A 25,163-nucleotide genomic window follows, 5' to 3' on the forward strand; every position below is an offset into this window, starting at 1 on the left:
TGGGTGGCTCAGTGGGTTAAAGCCTCTGCCTTCGGCTCAGGTCATGAACCCAGGGTCCTGGGATCGAGCCCCGCATCGGGCTCTCTGCTCAGCAGGGAGCCTGCTTCTCTGCCTGCCTCTCTGCCTACCTGTGATCTCTGTCTGTCAAATAAATAAATAAAATCTTAAAAAAAAAAAAAAGACTCTAACCAGATTCTGAGAGGCCCAGGGTTCCCAGCTTTGAGTATCTACTCGATTCAGCTCCCTAATTTCACAGACAAGGCATCTAAGTCTCACAAAATCAAAAGAATTTGCCCAGTGAGTAGGAACTAGAATTTGAAACCAGATTTCCTGACTCCTACTCCAGCGCTCTCCACACCATCTTTCTAAAAAAGCTAGGAGGCTCTTAAAGTTAGAGATACTTTATAACTAGGTCCTTTAAAGAACCACAGTAGGGGGCAGATCTCCCCATCACAGTATGGGATCCTGGGCACACAGATCAGAGTAGTGATCTTCATTCCAAAGCTAATTGTGCTGGAGGCTAATACCTGGTGCCTTTGTTAGTTAACTTTCAGTGCTAAGGCTGCAGGCTTAGGGGGTGGACTTATGTGATTTGCTCTACCTCTTCCTGTGCCTCAGTTTACTCAGCTATAAAATGGATGTGACTATCAACTTCAAGGTTCTTTGTGAAGATCACACAAGTTAGTGAAAGTGCTTTGTAGATTATAAATCTTGATTCAAGTCCATTAACCATTCGTTTATGCTACATTGACTGAAACTTCTAGTATATTCCCGGCACTGGAAAAGCAAGTAAACAGGACTGACAAGGCCTCTCCATCCTCCGGGAAGTTGGAGTGTGCTGGGGGAAACAGAAATAGAGAATTAGAGGAGGAAGTGTGCCTGTGGGATAATTAAATTATGGGGTTATTTACTACTTTGGAGTTGGGGAGAGAACAGGATTCATGGAGGAAGTGTACACTGAGCTGTGTCTTGAAGGGCAAAGAAGTGGTTAGTGTTACAAGCATCTCAGCCGGAAGGAAAGAGTTGACCATTTGGGAAATTAAAAGAATCCAGCATGGCTGAAGGAGGCCATGACCCAGGGCCTTGAGTAGCAGGCTAGGAGTTTGGACTCTGTCCTGAGACCAGGTGAAAGCCATGGGAGGGTTTTATGCAGGTGATGGCTGGGTCTGGCTTGCTTTCAAGAGCAATTGCTCCAGCCAGCAGTGTGTTTGCTCCACTGCGGGGCTGATCTGTGTCATTAGCAGGTAATCAGATTGCAGATCAAGGAGCATGAGCCAGGGCTAGACAGTTCAGGGATCAGACCAGGGTAATTTAGGGGAAGCTACTGAACCTTTCTGAAGTTTGTCGGTAAACTGGATGTTATCACTTCCCGTTTACTCTGAGGATTAAAGGCATGCAGGGTTCAATTCAGAGTACAGTCACTTCGCTTCCTTTCTGTACCATGAACAAAGCTGAGCCGCCTTTGTTCTTCACCGTAACCCTGTAAAGCATCATTGTCCGCACTTTACAGCTGGTTTCGGCCCCGGGGCCCTTCGCGCCTGCGCGGTGGGCGCTGCGGACGCCGTGGGGTAGCCTGGCAACCGGTCGCCTGGCAACGGGCGAGCGCTTCCGGGACCGCGGGCTGAGGCAGGTGAGCCAGCGGCCGCCAGAGGGAACAGGGGGGGTCCCCAGATTCACCCCTCCCTGTTCACACCGGGCTCTCGTCCTCTTACCTCCCTAACCCATGCTCCTTAAAAGAGGGCAGGACCCTGTCCCCAGCACCCACTACTCCTAGCTCGGAGAGCCCAGAAAAGTCCACATCCCTCCTAGCCAGGGCCCCTCTCCTCTTGCCCCGGGCGGTCACTTGGTGCCCAGAATCAGAGTCAGGCTCACCTCCTTTACCGAAGCTGAGCATTCCTACAGGGCTGGGACTGTCACTGGGACTAATTGCAGGAAACACCATCACCGTAACAGTAGCCACAGAGGGCATATTCAGAGACTGCTGTGCCAGGCTCCTGGGTAGCAGAAGTTCCTATAACTACTCTGGCAGGGAAGGAAGGAGGTGCTCTTATCACTTCCCTTTTGCAGCAGTAGAAAGACACAGATAGAAGAAGTAACTTGTCAAGGGCCACCCATGGCCTAGGTCTGGACCCCGTTCTTAATTATAGTTGACCCTCGAACAACATAGGGGTCAGGAGTGCCAATACTACCCTTCCCCCACAATCTAAAATCCACTTATAACTTTTGACTCCCTCCTTAACTATTACTAAGCCCATTGTTGACCAGAAGCCTTACCAATAACATAAACTGTCGATGACCATGTATGTTATGTTATATTTATTGTATACTATACTATATTCTCACAATAAAAGAAGCTAGATTTTTTAAAATGTTATTAAGAGAGGTATCAGGGAGAGAACACATTCAGTAGTTATGTAAAAAATATGTGCAAAGTGTAGTGTGTAAAAAAAAGTACCATTTTATAAAAAATCCATGTGTAAGTGGACCCGTGCATTTCACACCTGTGTTGTTCAAGGGTCAGCTATACTGAGCCACACCACCTACAGTCGCTCCAAGTGTGTATGTGTGTAATAAAATTATATCACACTTTAAGCTTAATTCCTTTTTCTGTGGATGTGTCAGAAGAATCTGAATACTATACTATACGGTAGCTATCTGAGCATAATAAAAAATACTTTAAAAAAAAAAAAAAAGAAGGAGAAGCAGTATCTGAATATGGGTTCCTGATGGATGAATGAACTAGACCTGGATTTGAACATTGGCTCCTGGCCTTATCAGTTCCATAACCTGAAGCCATCTCCTACCCTCAGACCTCAGCTACTTCCTTTGTAAGACTGGGATAACACAAATCCTGGAGTAGTTGAGTTAGATACTAGGTGTTGCTGGCGTAAGATAAGCACCATCTGTGGTGACCTTATTCATGTTTGCTGGTTTGGTTCGTTTTGTCTTTTTGGTGCCTTTGGCCCAAGGACCAGCCTGTAAAGCATTGGTGGTCCCTCTTTCATTAAGCATGGGAGAGCTCTGGAGTTTGCAATTTGGGCTGCTATTTACCTTTATTGTGATCTTGAGCAGATTCCTTCATTGCTCTCAGCCTCAGTTTGCTAAACCATAAAATAAAAGTAAAGGGGGTGCCTGGGTGGCTCAGTCGGTTGTTTGTCTGCCTTCGGCTCAGGTCATGATCTCAGGGTCCTGGGATCAAGCCCCGCATCGGGCTCCCTGCTCAGCGAGGAGTCTGCTTTTCCCTCTCCTCCTGCTCGCTCTCGCTCTCTCTCCCTCAAACAAATTAATAAAATCTTAAAAAAAAAAAAGAGAAAGAGAGTAAAGATACCCGTCTGACTGCCCTTACAGTTTCGAGGATCAAATGAGAAGTAGCTTCTAAATCCCAGTGGTAATAATGACACCTTTTTGATTTCTCTTAATCAGTGGTTCTGCAGTGCTTTTGTTTTGAGAGCTAGAGAGCTGCTCTCTGCAGGCGTGGAAGGATGGCCCATGCCCGGATCTCCATGTACCTGCCCCCTGACATCAACCCTGCCCAGGCCTCCATTGCCTATGGCTGTCGGGCCCTGCCCAAGCTCAACGAAGAGCTGCAGTCGGAGGACCTGCTGACGAGGCAGAAAGCCCTCATGGCTCTTTGTGACCTCATGCATGACCCTGAGCATGTCTACGTGGCCATCGACATAGGTGAGTGTGTCACAGCCCAGGTGACCATGACTGGGGTCTGGATGGACAGACACAGTGGCCAGAAGTGGGAGGGGCTGAAGTGACCTGGCCCCTTCACCGTGTCCCTCTGGGTTCGTCAGTCCGTCCTTGCTCAGACACACCAGCATCCCACCGAGAACCACAAGTCTGTTCCCTCTGCTACGGCTCAACCAGGTGGCCACAGATCCACCAAACAGTGCTGTTTATCATCCATGAGACTGTCATAAAAGATAGGCTCGCACCTTACTAAAACCACACATGTATCTGGGAACTATGTCCCTTGTGTCCCACTCTTCTAATTATCAAAATAAGGCTTGAGGTGATTTTCATGACATGGTCACACGTTTCCCAGATGAGGCACACGATGGACGAACTGCAGCTTCTCCCTCCAGCCTTAGTACTGAAGGGCCAGTTGATTCCGGATTTGGCTGTGGTTCCTGGAACCAGGGCCTAGGACACCGGGTAGAACTTCAGTACTAAGAGTCGCTATTTAATAAGCCTGACTCTGGGCCAGCACCACCCAGGTGCACTGCCTATGTTATCTTAATTCTGATAGCACCTGCCTTGGGAGGGAAGATAAGAAAACTGACAGATAAGAAAACTGGAGGTTCAGAGGAGGGGTACAAGGCTAGGGTTGCCAGATCAATAAATAAAGCTGGATTTTTATTTGCACAACCTGGCATCCCTAGGTGTGACCCATTCGAGGGTACATGACCACTTTGGGACAGGGGTGAGAATTTGACCCTCAGTCTCCCCAAATGCGAAGGCCATTTTCTTAATCCTGCAGTGGACCGAGACACAAGGCATTGTTTGGAAACGTGCAGGGGGTTAGATAATACAGTCCCCTGTGCAAGCCTTTCTGGCACACAGAGACCCCTTGGGTGAGTTGGAACTACTTCGCAACTGACACTATTCCCCCAGCCCCCAAAGCAGCAGTAGTTTCTTGTTGCCCAACATTGGCTCACTTGTTGACTTCCAGGTGAGTTGATTTCTGAGATTGGTAAATGTTCAAAGATTTTTGTGCCTTGTAGGCTGCCTGGAAAGCCTGAAAGCTTTGCTGAAGGATAGCAATGACATGGTGCGGATAAAGACCACCGAGGTGCTCCACATCATGGCGACCCATAACGTGGGCAGGTGGGCAGCTGTCTCTGGAAACCCATATCATACTTGGGAGCCACACCCCTCCCCTGGGTGGCAGGCCCTTGGATGACCCTGAATCTCTGAATTTTTGTCTGTCAGTCTGTGTGTGTGTTGAGGGGAGGGTGGAGGTGCTTTCCCATATCCTTTCAGTTCACACTCTTGACCTGGGATGACTAGTTTTACTTGGTGCTGCAAACAGCGTGGAGAATCACAAACAGCCCTGGAGCCCTGCCCAGGTGCTGCTGCCCAGGGTGCATGCACCCCGAAAGGAATCAAGGGCAGGGTGCTCACTGTCTTCCGGCTGCTTTGATGTAAACAACAGATGCCCCTTTGCAGAAGCTAGAGATCCTTTCAGGGGTGTCAGGGCATCTCACGAAATGTAAGGTTGCTCAGTCCCGCCTCTCCCCAAGCTCTCTGTACCTCATTGTCCTCATCTGCACCTGCTCGTGGGGGCAGGGGGTTAAATGTGTTGCTGTGCTTACCTGAGACAGACCAGGGCAAGTGCTTTAATACTTAGGAGCATCAAGGACTGAAGAGCTTCTCCTTCCTGCTGCTCTTTTCTCTCTCTGACCTGGTGAGGACATTAAATGGTTAGCCCACAAGGGCTGACGGATACTGTGGGGAAAGGTGCCTGGAGCTTGGGCAGGTACAAGGAACTTGTGAGCCTAGTGGGGGTGCCTGTCAGTTTGTTTTGTGGCAGTAGGAGGTTGGGGGGGGTTGCGGATTCCTGGACATGGCCATGGTGGCAGGGTTGGATGGGGTGACATGCAGCGAAGCAAATATCACTGACCAAGGACCTGCTCTGGCCTGGCCTGCATTGTCCTTCAGTGTCTGCTATCCCTCCCACTGCGACCTCTAGGTGTGGGGAGGAGAACCAAGATACCAGGGTCCAGGGTTCCCAAACCGTGGCTTGCTCCACCATAGCACGGTAGACGAAGAATGCAAAGGGACCAAAGTAACAGAGGCTGATTTCTGGAGTTTGCCTGAGTTTTGTGGTGAGCCTATAACTTAAAGCCAGTAGCTTGTGGAGCCTGGCAAGCTCTAAGTAACTGGTCATGTGGAAACTTTTGTACCTCTTGTACCCATACAGGCAGCAATAGGAAGAGAGGATGGGGGCAGTAGCCCAGGGCTTGATGTCTTGTCACCTTGAGGAGTCTGTCGGTATAACAGCCCACAAATGGAAGAGCCTTCCAGGAGGCCTTCCTTCACTTACGGGTGAGGGAGGCAGATGCCCTCAAGGCAAACACCCCAGCCTTACAAAGCAGGAGTGACAGGGAGTGGGTGACCGGAACTGACTGAAGAGGCCCTCTCATGATGGGCAGTCAGGGAAGTCCCCTGCAACCTGGGTGCCCCGCTAGGATTTTCTTGTCCCAAAATGACTCAGAACTCACTGGCCAACAATGGCATGAGCACGATTGGTTGGGCACTTCCTGTGTTAGGTCCTGGTCAAGGGCATCACACTGAGTTCTCACTGAGCTCAGCCCTGAGAGATATGAGCTCAGAAGCCCTCACACCACATGTGCTTGGCCCCAGCAGTGAGTCAGTTATTTAAAAAAAAAGTCATAAAACCAGCAATTGAAGAAATTGTACATTCCCTTTAAACTGTTCATTTTAACCCCAGACACAAATAATTCGGCATTCACCAACCCCGGTGTGCCACCCAGACCTCTTCTTGGGTGTGGACCCACTGATTGATGTTTCCTGTCATCTTTTTTTTGCTTAAACCACACCTATAATATCATCTAATTTGCAGCTTGAGTTTCTTTCCAATAGAGCAGAGAACTCAAAGACATTAATGGAGTAATCTGCATGTAAAAGCCTTCTAGAATTTATAGTCATCTCACTTTTTTTGAGACTCACTTTTGAGTCTTCCCAAAGCAATCAACTTTGTTTTCATAAGGAAATTAAAAAAAAAAAACCACCAACAAACCTCTCCTCACATCTAATTGGCTTATCTAATAGTTAATTAACTTATATAATTATCACAAGCAGCGTAACAGGCATACATAGGCTTGGAGGCAAGCCCCTGGCTATTGGCAAGCCCCCCATTCAGCTCGGGAGGAGACAGCTCGGGAGGAGACAGGAGACAGGAGACCCTTCGAGGGACAGGGTTTGCAGAGCCTGGAGCATCGGTGGGTGTGTGCCCTGGTCGGTGGGTCCCTGAAGTTCAGGATAGGCCAGTTGTGGGATTCTGCTGCCTCATCCCCATTTTACAGATAACAGGATTGACACTCGCAAGAGTGAAAGGAAGGATCCAGGGGCACGCAGAGCAGTTGGAGTCCCAGCTAAGGAAGGGGCAGAGCTGTGGTGATTCCAACGTGTGGTTTCTTCCACTGGCACACAAGCCACACTGCTCTCATGGCCTCTGGGGATGGTGTAATGGCTTGCCCACCTCTGGCCTTTCTCTTTTCCCTGGAAGCCAGAGGAACGTGGTCCGTGCCTATTGTGGGTGGGCAACTTCCTCCTTGGTCTTACTGGATCCTCTCTGGGCATGGTCTTAATTGTGTCTAAATCTGAAATCTTTTCCCCAGAGAGGGCTTTTTAGAGCACGATGTCCTCCTTGCCTTGTCCTACCTGCTGAACGACCCTCAGGTAGCCTGCCGAGAGAATCTGCACCTGGCTTTGAAGCACGTGGCCCAGCTGCCCTCAGGTAGGCTCTCTGTGGGCACTCAGGTGGCCCCTCAGTCTCCACTCTGGGTCACTCATGCGCCATGCTGCAGGTCACAGTCTAGAGCACGTTTAAAAAAAAAAAAAGTTATGCTTTTACTAAGGTACAACGTACATATCAAAAAGGCACAAATTGTACATGAACGTTTTATTAAGTTGTACTAAGTGAACATGCCATGGAATCACCACACAGACAGAAATTTCTAGAGCATCACCACCACTCTAAAAACTTCCCACATGCCCCAGACCAGTTACTACTCCTCACCCAAAGGGAAACAGTATCTCCTGTACATGAGATTGTAGGTTGTTTTATGCCTTTTCTTAAATTTTACCTAAGTGGAAACATCCATCCTGTAATATCTGGTTTTTAGCTTTCTTTGTGCTCAGCGTTTTATCTCAGAGATCCATGTATGATTTTTGACAATTTGCACTGGACTATGGTATTCACGTTATATGAGTACTCTACAGTTTCTTTACCCACTTTGTTGCCCGTGGACACTTGAATTGTTTCTAGCGAATGGCTCCCAAGAACAGTGTCCATAAACATTCTTGTGAGTGTCTTTTGATGGGTGTAGAGATGCGTTTCTTTTGAGACATACCTGGGAGGGGACTTGCTGCGGCTAGGACAGCTTTATGTTCAGCTTTAGAAGCTACCACCGATGGTTTTCTAAAATACTTACACCAGTTTGCACTCCCACCAGCCGCACACGCCCTCAGTCCTCACCCACACTTGATCTTTCCTGGCTCTTTATTTTAGCTATTTTGGGGGGTGGGTGTTTGGTCTCATTTTGGTTTTAATTTGTGTTTCCCTGATGATTATAGCCCTGTAAATGTCCTCATTTGTGAAGTGTGCCATAGCATGTTTAAGGAAAAAAGAAAGCCTGCCCCTCCCCCACCAGGCTTGAGGTCCCCCTTGGTTGAGTGTTCCTGCTTAGATTTAGATGCAGAGTCCAGGGTGACAGCCACCCAGCCACTGCAGCTAAAGGGTTCACACTTGTGTCAGGCTCACGGCCGCCCTGTCACGTGGTGCAATGAACATGTTTTTAAACAGGGGGCTCATTCAGAGAGGAGTGATATCAAGGCCTTAAGGGGGTGACTTAAGTTAAAGGTAGGCAAAAAGGTGTCATAGCCTAGGATTGAGATGGCCCGGGGTTCCCTCTGCCCTTCCCCTGGTTCCTTGCCTGCCCCTGGATGGGGAAGTGAGGGCAAGTGAGAAGATGCTCGCCAAGCGTGTTGCCCATCGTCCTGCATGAAACGTGGCATAAACACTCACCTCCATGCGCGAGCTCTCGCTGAGTTGAGGGCCCAGAGAGAACTGACTACTGGGATGAGGTTCAGCGAGGTAGGGCAAAGGAGTGGAGCCCTTGGGGGCCCAGGATTGCTGCCCATCCGGGAAGCAAGACTTCTTCCAGCTGGGCCAAACTGGATGTTAGGGAACATGTTAGGCCAGACCACAGAACCCTCTGGTGGTCTTTTGAAAGGCTGAGCTTATCCCTGGCCCTATCCCAGGCCAACAGGATCTGTCTCTGGGAGCTGGCACATGTAACTTTCTCAAACGCACCTTGGCTGGTTCTCTCTTGAGGCCATGATTGAGGGCCACTGGGATAGTGGGGTGTCTGTGAAGCACCGGGGCTCAGGGCTGAGCTGAATGACACGGGAATGCTCCTTCTTGGGGTGTGGAACTCCCAGCCAGCTCTCTTCAATTATTGCCATCTGTTTAAGCCTTCAGAGAAATACAGAGATAATGAGCGTAAACATCAGGTACCATCACAGCTTTGCTAAGTTTTAACATTTCACCATATTTCCCGTTTGCTTGTTTTTTGTTTTTTTTTTAAATAATAGTCCAAGCACCCCGTGAACCTCCCCACCCAGCACCTTTTCTCCTGCCCTCCCTGGAGCCCCCAGTAATTTCTGACTATATCCCTAACGCACGTCTTTATATGTTACCAAGGATGTAGTCATACAGAGATCTCACCCAGCACGTTTTAAAACTCGATGCCAATGGATCTGGCTGAATGCATCCCCTTGCCACTTAACCTAATGTTATAATTTTGAGATTTAGCCATGCCGTGTCACAGGCTCTGTTTGACTGTTTTAACTGTTGCATACCTTTCTGCTGTTTGAACATAACGCTGACATTCAATACACTTACCCCTGGTTGGCTCATGGGGCAGGCTGGTTGTTTCTGATCCTGAGTGTTCCTGCTCAGATTTTCCTGGAAGTCCCTCCAAGGCCTCTGCTGGAGGACAGCATCCTTGTGGAGGCGGGAGATGCCCGGCCTTCAGCTCGGCCAGATACTGCCACTGCTTCCCCGCCCTCCCTCCTCCAGACAGGACAGAGCCTGCTGTGCACCCTCAACAGCAACCTCAAGGTGTGCTGTGCTGTTGCACTGTTGTATGGCTTTTCTGTCCCCCGTGGCTGGGAGAGGAGGCATCTTTCCTCTGCCTGGCGCCACCCGCATCGCCTCTCCTGCCAGGTGCCTCCCTGGAGCCTGAGAATTCTGTTGAGTTGTTTTTCTATTTCTTATTGATCTGAGGGAGCATTTCATTCATCCTGGATTCCAATCCTTCGTTGGCTATGTGCACACATTGCAAATGACATTTCCTGGGCTGTTGTGTGGCTTTTCACTGTTTGTTTGTTCATTAGCCCAGCAGTTTTCCATTTGGATGTAGTCGGTTTCATCAGTCTTTCCCTCTGTGTGTATGTGTTTGTGTGTTCAGTGCTCATGAAGATATTCTGCCCTATTTTGTTCTAGAAGTGTAGGAGTTTTGCTTTTCACATTTAGCTAGTGAAGGTACCTGGCCTGGATTTTTGTTTGTTTGTTTGTTGTTTACAGGTCTTCTTGTCTAGACCTTGCCAGTCTGGTCTTAGCTACAAAAACTCTATGGTAATCTGTGTTCTGGTGGGGAGGGCCTGGTTCTATCTCCTTCCTGCAAAATTGTTCTGGAAGCCACAAGCACTGGGCACATCACAAAGAGCAGGGGGGCCGTGGTTGGGACAAGCCTTACCGGGGGCCCCAGGAACAACATACCCTGAATCACAGCCTTCCTTAGATGCTGCTCATTGTGAGGTGCCTGCAAGGGAGGCCTGGGACACTCTGGTGAGGGATGTGTAGCAGTGGTTGGGGGGGAGAGAGAGACATAGGCTAGGGCAGATGCCCCAAGAAGTCTGCCTGGGGGGACTCTGAGCACTGTGGCTTCTGGTGTGGTCAGTGTGGCTGTGTCCCAAGTGGTGTCCTCACTGGGTCTCAGGGTGGGGTGGGTGCGTCTCCTTCGTGGGTGTACTTGTAACCAGTGTGTGATCTTGGGCAGTAGTTCGGCTTTATCACGGGGCGTGGGAGTCTGGGTGCCTGTGTAAGGCATCGCCTGGGCTCAGCTGGCTCTCCGGCTGGTGGTCATCAGTACAGGTTTTCTATCTGCTGCCACGCCAAAAGACACCCTCTGCACCTAGCTGCGTGCCCGGCACTCAACAGATATTGGTGTTAGCAGCCTTTATGCCATATTTTAAAGCATCATTTTTTAGTTATTTGTGGCAATTAGCTCCCTCCCTCCTTCATCAATTCAACAACCGTGTTGGGCCCTTGATCTGGTCCAGCCACTTTGCCTCAATTGCTCTGTCCGTGTCCCTCTGTAGTATGAGATAGCTGCAGGGGAAGGGGGGAAGGTCCTCCCTCTTGAGTCCTTGGGCCTGGAGGGATCTGGTGAGCTGTGTGGTTTCCCAGAATAACCAGCAGGGGGTGCCATAGGACCAATGACTGCCTGACCTGGCCTGGCTCTCATCTCTGGCCCTGGGGTGCTGCAAGTCAGGAGAAGGGAAAGCAGGATTATAGAGGCAAATGCCAGGCAGAAGCCTCCAGCCCAGGTTCCCTGCCAGGCGGGCCCTGAGTAACTGCTGGGAATTCTGGGGGAATCTCTGTCGGCTCCCTCATTTCTGCTAACCACACGCAGAAATGAGTCTTGTTTTGTGGCTGGCGTTACAGGAGAGAACTCTGATGTCAAAATTGAGGATTCTTCTGTAACTGGATTTTGGGAGGCAGCCGAATAGCACCAGGCCCTAGAAGTGTCTCCCTACCAGCCCCACTGGCCATGGCCCAGGCCCCTTGGGCCCTCTGATGGTGGCCTGGAACCAGGGTGACTGGGTGCACCTGTGAGTCTGGACCGAACTCTGAGCTGCTGGCCCAGCTGTGGCAGCAGCACGGTGCAGGGACTGTTCTGTCTCTGACACACTGTAGGCAGCCTTGGCTTGCATGGGGCTGTGGGGGGTAAAACTAGGTGTCCCTCCCTGCCCAGGGGCCAGAACCCACCAGGGAGGCAGAGAGGCTGTGCTCAGTCCTCTCCTGTGGAGACTGGTTCCTCAGCCTCAGACAGGAGCAGTGTGGGCCTGGGGAGGGACAGGGCTTGCTGTCAGATGCAGTTCCGATCTTGGGATTCTTGAGGTGTGGGGGGACTTCGGAGCTGAAGGGGTGGGAGTAGCAGAAGCCTAGGGAGAGGGTCTGCTGAAGAAGCAAAACACGGTGTTCTCCCCCTTTCTGCAGTGTGCCTCAGACAGGCAGTCTTGGGCAGATAAGCTGCTGCACTCCTTTCTCTCTTCAGGGGCTGCCTGGGGAGGTGGCCTGGAACAACCCCGGCTCCTCCTGGCTCTGACACCACAGAACGCAGGGAGGGGGCTGCCTGCCTTAGAGGGGTGGGCCTGTCCTTTCTCACCTGCCTTCAGGACAAGGTGCGGCAGGCCCCAAGCATGTCCTCAGCCTGACAGTCTGTGCCCCCTTCCCAGACTTAGCAAAGGATGATGCCCACAAACGGTGACTGTGTCCACCTTGTTCCCAGCCTGGTGCACCTGCCTGAAGCCTTGTCTCCTCTCACCCTCCCCATCTACTGGCCTTCTCCAGCCAGGAGAGCCTTTCCCTGTCTGGCCCAGTCAAGGTAGGTCACCATCCCAGCAGCTATCCCTCTGGGCTCTCTTGGAGCAGGCAGTCTTTCTCAGCCCTCTCCACAAGGCTTTCATATTCCCAGGCAGTTGAGGACAGCTCATTACACAAAGTGGGTCAAGTCCTTCTGGTGCCTGCGCTGGGCAGAAGCAGCTGGCCCCTGGCCTTGGACCTACATCAGCACTGAAACCCCTCACCCAGCTCATCTCTTAGGCGAGCACCCAGGGTGCCGTCCAGCCTTGGTGGAGCTCCCTTGTCCTCATGGGGGACTGTGGCCCTTCCCGGCATTTGCCCCTGAGGCAGCAGACCCTCACCCCATCTCCATTTGTCCTAGATGGCCAGGGCCTTGCATGGGCTCCAGGGAGGGTGGACAGACGGAGCACTGGCCCTGGGGACCCAGACCTGGTCAGGTCACTTGTTACACTATGTGATGCTGGGAAGTTATCCCCCCTCCAGGTCTCTGCCTTCCCCTCTATAAAACAGAGCCAGTAATCTTGGCTTCTTAGGAGCTGGGGAGGATTGAATCAGATGACTGCATACCAGGTTCAGCCCAGAGCCATGCGGTGAGCAGTCACCAAGGAGAGCTGGGATTATTATTATTTTTTTTAAATTTTATTTATTTATTTGACAGACAGAGATCACAAGTAGGCAGAGGCAGGCAGAGAAAGAGGAGGAAGCAGGCTCCTGGCCAAGCAGAGAGCCCGATGCGGGGCTCGATCCCAGGACCCTGGGATCATGACCTGAGCCGAAGGCAGAGGCTTTAACCCACTGAGCCACCCAGGCGCCCCGAGAGCTGGGATTATTGTCAGTGACCCATTGCTCTGTCTCAGGTGACCACAAGAGCTATAGGGGCAGGTGGCGATCCCCCAGAGCCCACATGGTAGGTGTGCCCTAGGAGAGGGAGTCTTTGGCTGCATCATGGGACCTGGGCTGTTGTTAGTCACCTGCAGATGGCGAGGCTGGGCCAGCTCCTCCTGCACAGGGTAGACCTCTCCTCTTAGGCTTGCCCTCCTGCCAACTCTGGCCTCCTCTGGCCGACCCCTCTGCTGCTGGTTCCAGAGCTCATTTCCCTCTGACTGATGGTGGACCTTTCCTGGACCTTTAGCTTAGCAGGTGACTTCTCCATACTGGGTATGGTCTGGGCACAGAGGAGGAAGAAGGTGGGCCAGAACCCCTTCCTACCTTGCCCTGGCATGGGTGCTTCATGCAGGGGAGTGTGGGAGGGAGGGGACATCAAACACCTGGTGGGCTGGGCCCCAAGAGATAGGCCATCTTGGACTCGAGCATGGGGAAGACATACCTGGATCATGAGCAGAGAAAAAGGGGGATGTTGCAGTCCTACCAGAGGAAGAACCAGCACAGACAGAGGGTGACTAGACTTCTCATGGGGATCATTTCATAACACATATTGAAGTACTCAATATGAAGTACTCAAACTAAAAGGATGGAATGTCAATTACACTTCAATAAAAATAGGCAACGTACGACATGAAAAATGAAAGGCACTTGGTCTCCGAAATGTCGTGGAAGTGGAGAGTATCGGAAACATACTTGTCAGAGGGGTCAGTGAAATGAGGCAGGGAGGGGCAGTTCATGTAGCAGATCACAGAGGTGTAAAAGGAAAAAAAAAAATGCAGTGCAGACAGATTGCAGTGGAGATGGGGCCCTGGGAGAGTCGGCTGACTGGACTCCAGGAACTGGGAGCGCTGGCCCAGGGAAGCCACCTCCTACCCCGAGCACATCAGGAGGGAAGGTGGAATCCTCCTATTTTCCTTCTAGCTATGTATTTTTGGGTAAAGGATGCTCATGGTGAAATTACTGCTCTTTTCACAGTTGGCATTAAAAGCGTAAAATAAGTCCCCAAGATTTTAAGTCACAGGCTATTTCTTCTTATACAAAAGTCTCCTGGGTTTTTGCTGTTTGGTGATGTGGGAAGGTGTGAAGGGAATCCCCATGAGGGCTCGGGGTGGGGAAGGGAGAGAGCCTGATCTGTACTTGTGTCCCTGTAATGTGTACCTCCCCACCTGCTGGTCCTCACTCAGAGCTTTGTGTAGGTCCCGGATTTGAGGAGGAGGTGCAGAGTGGCTCTGCGCTTCCCTGTGGGACGCTGTCTGGGTGCAAAATGATCAGGAGCAGGGCTAGGCTGTGGGAAACACTCACCTCTCTGCTCCACCAGTCCCTTACCTTGACTTGAGCACCTTTTCTCATCTGTAAAACGGGTCACAGCTGACAACCTGCTGTGTGGTACAGGTGTTAAAATAATGTGTAAGGTGCTTGGTGCAGGGTGAACAAACTTACTCGACTCCTAATTAGTGCTCTCCACCACATGGAGATGCCCCTAACCACACAAGTCAGCGTCAGCAGATGGGAAGACGTGGGGGACCCCTCCTCCTCACCCCCTGCAGGACCCCACCCTCATGGCTGGGCATTATTGGCACCCTCCAGGCTGTCCGCCTCCTGTACTCTGGCAGAGGTGTCTTTAGGCTGGGAGGGGTCTGGGGGATGCTGCAGCCTGGGGCAGTGCTGGGCGGGGGTCTTGGAGCCATCATCACCCCCAAACCTCAGCCCCTCCAGACACATGGGCCTGACAGGGCTCCCTTCTCTTACACTTTCTTTCCTCACTTGAGGTTGTTTATTCTTTTTTTTTTTTTAAGATTTTATTTATTTACTTGAGAGAGAGCGAGAGAGAGAGCATGAGAAGGGGCAGGGTCAGAGGGAGGAGCAGGCTCCCCACTGAGCAAGGAGCTCAATGGGGAACTTGATCCCAGGACTCCAGGATCATGATCTGAGCCGAAGGCAGTCGCTTAACCAACTGAGCCACCCAGGCACCCCAAGGTTGTTTATTCTTGATGTTCATTTCAAAGTGATTGTGCCTGAATGTGTGGATCAGGGGAGAGGAAAATGCAAGCTGGGCCTGGATGGTGTCTCCGGGCGCTGTCCCGCAGGTCAGCCGCTCACACTCACAGCACGGCAGCACGAGGCTCAGCTCATTCAGGTTATTTTATTTTCTTAAAGTAGACAATCTTTAACTTTCATACAATCACCAGCTCCTCTTTCCCTCTGTACATCTCTTAAAGTCCTTGGCTGTGATCCTACACACTGACCTTGGACATACGGGTACCGAACAGAGGCTGAGAGAAAAGGAGATTTGGCAAGGGCTCTGGCGGTGCCTTCCCTCTTGATGGCAGGGGTTTCATATTTACATGTAGCCCTGGGCCAAGGTCCTTCCATGGTGGCAAGTGCCACAGGCCCTGGGACAGGCAGGGCCAGAGTGCAAGGTCCCAGCAGGGCCTCCCTCAGGCTACAACGCCGGCTGAGCCTTCACAGGAGTCAAGTAGCTCTCGGCCCATCTCAGGTGCAGGGCATGCAGGGGCTGGGGCCCCATCTCTTGCTTCCCCTTCCTCCACTTGCAAAGCCATGAATAATTTACTCTTTAAACACCAAGACATTTAGCTACTGTTTGTTTGCTCCTCGGTGAAGAACCTTCTTGAAATACATCACGTTTATTTTCTGAAATAAAAACGAAGCAGAAACCGCACCGGAAACAGGAGGACGCTGCATGGGCTTATGTACAACGCGGCCCTACAAGGCCGCCACAGGGTGGCCGTCAGCCCCAGTGTCGCTCGGGAGCAGAGGGACAGGCTCATCCAGGTAACAACTTTTACACTCAGCAAGCCAGACACAAAAAGGACCACCTGAAAAAAAATATGTTTTGAAAATCTGCATTTTAAAAAAGAATACTCAACTGCATTTGAAATTTTCCGTATTTCTGCGAAACACCATGAGATTTGGCCAAAAAAAAAAAAAAGAAAGAAAAAAAAAAGGATGTCAGAGAAGAAAAACCAGGGTTTGATTTATAAAACAGACTGGTAGAAGAAAAGCTGGAACCCAGCTGGCCTAGTTCGAAACAAATCGTGCCACTCCTGTTACTGTGTGGATTTTTGCTGCATATTCTGAAGCTGTTTAAAAAGAGCTGTGAGTGGCTAGAGGTCTGGTTAGTGGTGTCATCTGGCCTCGCACCCTGGTTCCAGAACAAACATGATACAGAGCAGGCCAGCAGTAGGCGTGGCCAGCAGGGAAGGCGCACGGACCCTGCTCTCGTCCTCCCTTCTGGTCAGTAGCAAGGTCCCCAGTCCGAAGCTTGGGCAGACCTGGTGTTCCTCCAGATGAACCAGCTGCCTCCTCCTAGTCCCACAGGGACACCTCCCCCCCATGCAGAGCGGGGCCGACTCGGGAAGGCAAGGTGAAGGGGCAGGAAAGGCTTGTAGTGAACTTGGTGACAGCTGCTTAAGTCTTCAAGAGGCTCCAGCACTTTGGGGAACTTGGCCATCTCCAGACTGTGTGTGTGTGCATGTGTGTGTGTGTCTACCTACCTAGCAATCTATCCATATATATTTATGTTTGCGGAAACGTGGGGGCCAAGGAGGTGGAGGGGCGGGGGGGACATTCATCAGGCCTCCCCCGTTTTCTGCCCCTGGGCTGGGTCTCCCTAGCACGAGTGGGGGTGTGTGACACCCCAGGGGTTTCGCCACAGGCAAACTGGCCAGCCTGGCTCCTCAGCAAAGGCCTATGTACTTGAGATTGTTCTGTATGATGACGTCTGTCACCGCATCAAAAACAAACTGGATGTTACTGGTGTCGGTGGCACAGGTGAAGTGGGAGTAGATCTCCTTGGTCTCCTTGTTGCGGTTCAGGTCCTCGAACTGCCGCTGGATGTAGACAGCGGCCTCCTCGTAGGTGTTCTGGCCCTTGTACTCCGGGAAGCAGATGGTGAGCGGAATACGCCGGATCTTCTCCGCCAGCAGGTCCTTCTTGTTCAGGAAGAGGATGAGTGAGGTGTTGATGAACCAGTTGTTGTTACAGATGGAGTCAAAAAGGCGCAGGCTCTCTGCCATCCGACTCTGTGGGCAGGAAAATGCTGGCGTTAATCAGGGGATGCAGCATGGAAAGGCTCTAGGCTGGCGGCCCTGGTGGGAGGAAGCCCCCCGTGGCAGGCAAGCCCAACCGGCACTGGCCCCGGAAATACCACCCTCCTGGTGGGAAGTCCTTCCTCTGCCAGGCCAAGTCTGTCTTTGCCTGCCTCCTACGCGCTCTGGGGACCCTGAAGGGGCTGGTCCCACCTGCGGCACCCTGACATGTCTTTGTAAGGGGATGTTCTGCTTCATCAGACCCTCTTCTGCGGCCTGGGGCTGCTGCATAGCGTCCGTTGGACGCAGGGACCCAGGCAACTCCGTACTCACAGCTGAGGGCCTCATCTCCTGCTGTCCTGTGCTAGCTCAACGCGCCCGAGCTGCCATCATGTCTCCCTCAACCTGAGTGTGGCCAGCCTGCCCGGCCAGCAGCTCTGGCCTATCCTCCAAGCCTCAGTGCTGTCACATGGTACCGTCAGTCCTCAGCCAGATCTGTGAGTGGAGAGCCTGTGCTTCCAAACCAAAGGCTCCAATCTAGAGAGTTGGGGAAGGCTCAGTCCCCTCTGCCCCTGACAGGACCTTGGGCTCATGTGAGAACAGTGGCCCAGGAGGCTCAGTGACCCCAGTGGCACTGGCCCTTATTTACCCCCATCTGAGGACCTTAAATGGGTTGTAGTGACTGAGTTTTTAAGGAACATAACGCATCTGTGTGACTCCCAAACCCACCGTTTCCACAGAGAACCGATGATTCTAGCTTCTAAAAGGACTGCTGGTGAGTTACTATGGCAAAAGCTACCCTTCGTTTCAAAATAAAACGAACAAGCCAAATGTCCAAACAAAGCCCGGAACTGGTTTAGTTTAGATCTGAGGTGTCGGATTTCAGGACTTTCTGACCAGATTGTATCACCAGTCGTGTGGGAATGAGGAAGGAAGCCACAGCTGGTGCTGATGGTGTGGCCACGGCATGCCAGCTGGTTTAGACCTTGCACCTTCCTGTTCCCATTTTACAGATGAAGAAACTGAGGCTTGGGGAGACGGGAAATGTGCTCCAAGTTCCAAGGCCAGGAGCTCAGGCTCACTGCAGCATGGATGGGCAGCGCTGTTAGCCTAAGTGAGGTCACCCCAGATGGGGGTGTCCAGGAGGATGCCTCAGTGAAACTCTACTCTCCTGGAGATTTGGAATGGTCTGAGGTACATAATGGAACAGCACCAGTGCTGAGAGGGAACCAGCTTGAGTGGGGAGATGAAGCTCAGAGGTACTTGTCATGACTCTCCCACCTCAGAGAAGCTGCCCTGGGATTCCACAGACACCTTGGAGTTCCTGTTTTCCAAAACTGATCTTGTGCCTTGTTTAGAATGAGCTCAGGAATACCAGAAACTCTGGAAAGTGAGTGGTTTGGGGTCTTGGGAAAAAGGGGGGGCGGTGACCTTTCTGTAGAAACAAGATACAGGAACCCCAGCCCCAGCAGTGCCTGGAGGAGCCCCACAATGTTCCCAAATGTGAGATAAGTGGTGGTCTAGGAATGTCACATTCTACTGGGGAGTAATTAGCTCTAATGGATTCTTGGAAGCCACACTGTAAAGCCCAACAGAGCTATCAATTCTCTTAGGAATGATGTCATAATCAGGGGCTGTGCTTCTGACCCCAAATTTTGCATCAGATAAATAACAGATGGAGTCGTTAGCACGCATGCATTAATTCATTGAGCAAACACTGGCTGAGCATGCCCTAAGGGCTAGCGACAGGTCCCAGCTCTCATGCCAGGTGATAGAGCCCAGACAGAGGTCTAGGACTTGGGGTGTGGGGGATGGGTTGGCCACCAGCAGGTGGAACCTAGCAGGCCAGTCCCCAAGGGCTGGGCCCTGGGTGTTGAATTGGGGTTCATGGATTGGGAGCCAGGCAGAGGAGTCAGGACATGGCCAGGGTCCTAGAATGGGTATCTGCTGGGTCCCTGGGGGTGAAAGCCAGGGGCGCTCTTATACCCGGTCTGAGCCCAGCAGCTCTGGGCAGGCTGTGGAGTCCAGGCAGTGGAGGGGCAGGAGGGCATCCCCAACATGCTGAAATAATGCATATGTTCTGGCCAGCGCTCACACTGAGGCCTCCGCTGGTCAGTCCCTTGAGGGCAGGCCCTCTGTGGCACTGGGACAGTTAACAGGCCACACGACCCCTCCCACCCCACAGCCACCTCAGCCACTCTTCCTGCTCAGCACACAGCCCGGGTTGCTAACTTCAGCCCCAACTGACCAGTCCTTCCTGTCCCACAGGAACCTCTACCTGACAGTTCTTGGCAGGCTTTTTGGACCCTAGACATCTCTCCAAGCCTCATGTTCCTTACTTGGGAATCTGGGAACTCAGGCACTTTCTTACAGGCAGTCATGCCCTTGGTAGTGCCTTGCAAAATGCTGAGAGAATCGCTACTGCCTAGGACCACGGAACAGGAGGCTCCCTCACGTGGGGCCCTTGCCCCATCCTGGGGCTCTGCTCGATTCCCTGGCATCTGGGGGCTCAGGTTTCCTGCTGCTCTCTCTTTCTTGGGACAAACCACAGGTAACCACACTGGCCATTATTTACACACCTGGGAGATGATGGGCATCAAAGAATAACCACAAAATCTGTCTGTGTAGACACTGTGGCTGTGCGAGTGCTGCCAGGCGGGATTCCGCACTGCCTGGGGGACACACTAACCAGAGACCGGCTTGTGGAAACATAACGAGCTTCAGAGCTTAGGAAGCACTGGGCTAAATGCTTTGCTCCACCTGTTACCCCCTACTGCTGCCTGGGTGCTCGTGGCCTACACGTGTTGCCGCTGTGCCAGGCTCCTCTACTGAGGGGGGGCCAAAGCCAGGAGATGGTGCGTGGGAAGGGTGGGGCCCTGGGGCTACCCTTGGGGACTCAGAGCCCATGGTGCTACTGTCACTGCAGCACGTACATTTCTGCATCCCAAGTGGGCAGAGCAGTGTCCTGATACCTCAAAGCACAGAGCACTGCAAAAGGAACATGCTGTTTTGGGCAGTAACTCTTGAAACTACGTGAGTGTGAGTTTGGGAGGAATGAGTGCCATGGGTGCACCTCTCTGCCCCGCTTCTGCGTCTTCCTTGTTCCACTCACCCTCTGCAGCTGAGCTTAAGACCCCTTCTTCCTGGAAGCTCCCCTGACTTCTCCCACCCCCATACCCCTGTTTACCTTCCTGCAGCACATGTCTGGCTATGCACCCTGTACCAGGATAAAGTCCCAGCCCCTCAGTCTGGCCTTTAGGGCCTCTCCTGCCCATTCCCCCACCCCCCGGCCCTTGGTGTGTGTGCATGGCTTGGACACCAGCTATGGCCCCATTCTTCTCCTCCTTGGCCTGGATGGGGTTCCCCCTGCCACCCAGTTCCCTTGTGACTCTGCCCACTTGGTGTCATTAGCTGTTGCTGAGGGCCCCAAAGGCGGTAAGCCAGGGTTGGGCACCATCCTTGTGCAGTCCAAGCAGGCTGCTGGGCCCCTAGGGCAAATGAAGCCAGGGGCAGCTTTGGAATCATTGCTAGCACATCACCCCCGTGTCCTGTGAAACTTCTGTTAGCCTGATACAAACATCCTCTTAGACCCCGAATCCGAGAAGCCTGCAGGGCATGTCTGTGCTGCAAACAGGGGTGCTACCCATTTTACACATTGGGAGATGGAAGCTTGGAAAGGCCAACTCCCAGGGCTCGGCTAAGAGAACTGTGTCTCTACCAACATGTTTTCTTCCAGCAAGAAGCCCTCCTTGCCTTTACCACTCTAGCTGCCAGCAAAGCAGTGGTCATAGGTGGCTCCCCTAGAAGAAAGCACACCCACCAGTAGCCCCCAGCAGTGCCAGCCTGGGGCTCTGATACCCAACCAGCTCTCTCCAGGGCCTGCTCACCAGCAAGATGGCCCTTTCTAAGAGTCTGGGGTTTGTCGGCACATTCATTCATATAAATAACATGGAACAGACAATTCCTATCAGAAGTGTGGGCAATGGTGGGAATCACACAACCCAACGGTGAGAAATCAGTGATCTGTAATAAACCATGTCAGACAGTGGGGGGCAGCTGGGTGGCTGGATGTTGTCCCTGGAGTGGTAAAGAAGTCATTTCTTGGCCATTTGCCAAAAAAAACAAAAACAAACCCACAACTATTCAGACAGGTCCAAATATACTCAATGCCACTGAATAGGCTTTCCATCAGGTGGCCTGTGGATGTCACTGGGCAGGACCTAATGTAATGACCTGTTCCTTTTCTTTCTTTCTGTCTTTTTTTTTTTTTTTAAGATTTTTATTTATTTATTTGACAGAGAGAGAGAGAGAGACAGAGAGAGAGGGAACATAAGCAGGAGGGGGAGTGGGAGAAGGAGAAGCAGTCTTCCCACTGAGCAGGGAGCTCAATGTGGGGCTCAATCCCAGGACCCTGGGATCATGACCTGAGCCAAAGGTAGATGCTTAACAACCGAGCCACCCAGGTGCCCCCCCCCCCCACTTTAAGGTTTTATTTATTTGAGATAGAAAGAGAGAGAGAGGGCACAGCCAGTGGGAGGGGGAAGGGGAGAGGGAGAAGCAGATTCCCCGATGAGCAGGGAGCCTGACATGGGGCTCAATTCCAGGACCCCAGGATCACAGCCTAAGTCGCAGGCAGATGCTCAACTTCCTGAGCCATCCAAGTGCCCCTAATGACCTGTTCCTAAGGAGCTTGCTGGCCTGTGAGTGTGGAGTCTTTGCTTAGTGTTGAACTTGGCAGCAGAGGCCTTCACCTGGCATATGGCTACTGTCAGCACCTCTGGTGGCCTGGAGTGGACCAGCTTCATTTTGACGCCCATGGCCAGGGTGAGCTGGGGTGCGAAAGGGAGCCTGCATTTGGTGAGGGGAATGTTGCCCCTCAGTTCTGATTCTCTACGAAGGCTCTCCTGGTGTCACAAAAGTGCTATCCCTGTCCCTGGTTATAAGCACAGGGTCTGGGGCCAGAGGCCTGGTGTTTGCTGTCACCATCATCAGTTTTCGATGAACCTTGAATAAGTCGTTTCTCCTCTCTGGGCCTCAGTTTCCTCATGTACAAAATAGGATGGTCATGGCTTCAATGTCAGGACCACTGAGAGGAGAAAGGAAGGTGTTGGTGTGAGGCCGCTGCTGCCCTGTGGGTGCTCTCCCATGCCACTCACTGCCCTTGCCCTGGCACAGGGGGTCTGTCATCTCCTCTCAGCTCTCGGCGGCAGGCCCCCCTCCCTGCACTGCCCACACAGAGCTGCTCTGGGATACCATGGGTCCCAGTGCAGGAACAGCTCCATGGGCTGGAGGGAGAGAGGCCTCTCTGCAGACCTGGGCTCAGCCAGCCAGCCCGACAGGTTCCTGGGCCCTGCAGCACCTCTGTTCCCACCTGGTTCCTCAGAGCGCCTCCTGTGACTATTCAGCCTGGAGATTCGATGGCCACCTGGCCCTGCCCTCACTGGCGTGAGGCTTACCTCCTCACAGGAGGTTCCCTTAGCTTTTTAGTGGTGCACAGGACAGCCCCAGGTGCCAGGCAGAGCACCTCTAGTGACCACTGCTCCCCGATTTGATAGGTCAAGCCCAGGAGCTATGACATGGCAGGGCTGCCTTTGGTTTCCTTGCATGCTGGCTGGGGGGCAGAGGGCTGGTTCCCAGAGACTCAGCTTTGAATCCAAGCACGGACACTCAAGGACAGCCCTTGCACTTTGCAAATGAGTGGAATGGGCCCCACAAGAGGCAAAGGGGTTGGTCCAGACGTTTCCTGCATGGCCTCTTCTAGCATGTCTGACTCCCACTGATTTGAGAGTTCACTGGGCCAGCAGGTCCATGGTTCTTGGGTCCCTCTCTGAGTGAATTCTGGCTCCCTCCATGACTGGGGGGAGCACTGCTCAGCTCTCCCAAGGCACTGTAGTTTCTAGAGAAAGGTAGGGAAACAGGTAAGGGAGCTGGCTAATGACTCCCAGGCTACCAGCCTGCTGTGGGTCTTTCTAATCTGTCCTTCTTAGGGGCTCATTTCAGTCTGTAACCCTCCTTCCTTCTTCCAAAGCCTGTACCAGCTTCTCGAGCATCATGCAGCTTGCTTCCACAACCTGTAAGAGTATGCAGTCTGGGGTGCAGCGTATCTGCAACTTTACACGCCTTTGGGGCGCACTAGGGGCGGTGGCCTGGTTTTGGAGCTGGGGACCCTTCAGCATCTCTTTACCATAAGCCTAACAAACCTGTACAGTAATGTACACGTCACTTTCTGGCAGCCCCGAACTGTGGGCAGGCAGGCGAGAGAAAGACCTCCATCCATCGCACCCCTCCTGAAAGACACCTGTTGCTCGGGGTGCCCAGAGGGCAGGGTCCTTCCTGTTTTCTCCTCGCAGGCCACCACGTGTGTTCTGTTAAGGACACAGGTCCTATTTGTAGTGACTCACTGACCACCCCTGGACGGAGGGCCAAGCTATGGGGAAGGGGCATGAGCACGCTCTGAAACCCTCTCCATCCTCAAATTTCTTGACTGAGCTCCTGGGGCAAAATCAGGAACCCCTCACGGGGCACACTGGCTCTGCATGATCTGGGTGTTCCCATCCTTCTCCCAGCCCCTGCCTCTATGTGACTCCCTGTTTCTGGCCCTTACCTGCTCTGAGATGCCTTGCACAGACCCTCTAGACTGTGTCACTCTGGGCAAAATGCCTGCTTCTTGGCCCCAGCCCCGTATCTGTGAGGCGAAGACAGGGATACCAGCCTCACAAAGGGTGCCGGCTTTTAATGGAGAAAATGTACACAAAGACTCACACTCCTGGTTTTTGTCATTTGTTATGGGGCCTGGGTCCTCTACCTACCTCTTGGGCCTTGAGTCCCCATCTGGCACAGGCATGCTATGTGGCACCTGTCCAGGTGTGCCTGGCTCGACGCAGGTGCTCAGCCAACCCTGCTGGCCTGTTACCATCACACAGATCCCCCACTGTCCTATTCTAGGAAAAGGCAGGCTGTGCGGACTCTGCTCCTTGCTCCCTGTGGGGCCCCCAGGAGGCCTGGGCACGCTCCAGATTCCCTTGGTTTCCATACCAGCTCCCGGCTCTGTAGTCCTTATAGAACACTAGTTCAGCCCATCCTGTTCCCAACATCATGTGGACACGCATTCCAAGGGTGATGGGACCAGTACCTGTCTACCCTGCAAGGTCACACTGGTTTTGGGCAGCCATATGCAAATGCCGACTCATGCTGAACACACCATCAACCAGGCCTTTGGAACACAGGAGAGGCCAACCGGGGGGCCTGCCCTCTACTGATGGGCATATTTCATGGAGTGGGGGATATGCCAGGAGGAGGTAGCATGTGATATTTTGCATGGCTGGGGAAGGCTCTGTACTGACCCATTCTGTGTCCTGTCTGCTCCCTCTCCACCAGGTTCCCACCCCCCAGGGTCCAATACAGGGCTCACTGTGGTCACAGCACAGGGCAAGGCAGCTGGCCCAACCAGGAGTCCACAGGGGTCTCCAGCCTTAGACCTCACATAAAATGCTGGTGACATCAAGGTTTCAACTCTTCCCAGCACCCTGGGGTCCAGGTGACTTGGAATTCCAGCCTGCCAACACTTCCACACTCCTTCCTTGCTGAGCCCCTGCATTCCTCACTCCTTCCTTATCTCCCTGGTAGACCTTCTCCAGGGGCTTTTCTGCATGAGATGCTGTTCTAAGCATAAGGGTGATGGAGAGGTGAGCCAACGGTCCTGTTCTCAGCGAGCCAGTCCTAGGGAGGATGAAATGAATGAGGTGGTGTGGTGGCTGTAGAGTGGCCAATGAGGGTCAGAACCTTGATCTGCCAGCCGTTGGCTCTTAGCTATCCCAAGCCTG

General features: G+C 52.4%; 2 protein-coding genes across 2 annotated transcripts in view; one reads left to right on the forward strand and one right to left on the reverse strand.

The window, feature by feature from the left end:
• The first annotated feature begins 1,604 nt into the window (after window positions 1-1,604).
• RSPH14 (radial spoke head 14 homolog) overlaps window positions 1,605-25,163 on the forward strand; it is a 76,454-nt gene continuing 52,895 nt past the window's right edge. The window contains exons 1-4 of the mRNA XM_047697373.1: window positions 1,605-1,630; window positions 3,424-3,681; window positions 4,731-4,833; window positions 7,371-7,489. Coding sequence (XP_047553329.1) covers window positions 3,483-3,681; window positions 4,731-4,833; window positions 7,371-7,489 — 421 coding nt within the window. The 5' untranslated portion in view covers window positions 1,605-1,630; window positions 3,424-3,482. The remainder of the gene's footprint in view (window positions 1,631-3,423; window positions 3,682-4,730; window positions 4,834-7,370; window positions 7,490-25,163) is intronic.
• The window catches only part of GNAZ (G protein subunit alpha z), a 31,128-nt gene continuing 21,279 nt past the window's right edge, over window positions 15,315-25,163 (reverse strand). The window contains 1 exon segment of the mRNA XM_053447786.1: window positions 15,315-17,334. Within this exon segment, the coding sequence (XP_053303761.1) occupies window positions 16,990-17,334 (345 nt within the window). The 3' untranslated portion in view covers window positions 15,315-16,989.

The sequence above is a fragment of the Lutra lutra genome, chromosome 12 (assembly GCF_902655055.1).
Source record: "Lutra lutra chromosome 12, mLutLut1.2, whole genome shotgun sequence".
NCBI lineage: Eukaryota > Metazoa > Chordata > Mammalia > Carnivora > Mustelidae > Lutra > Lutra lutra.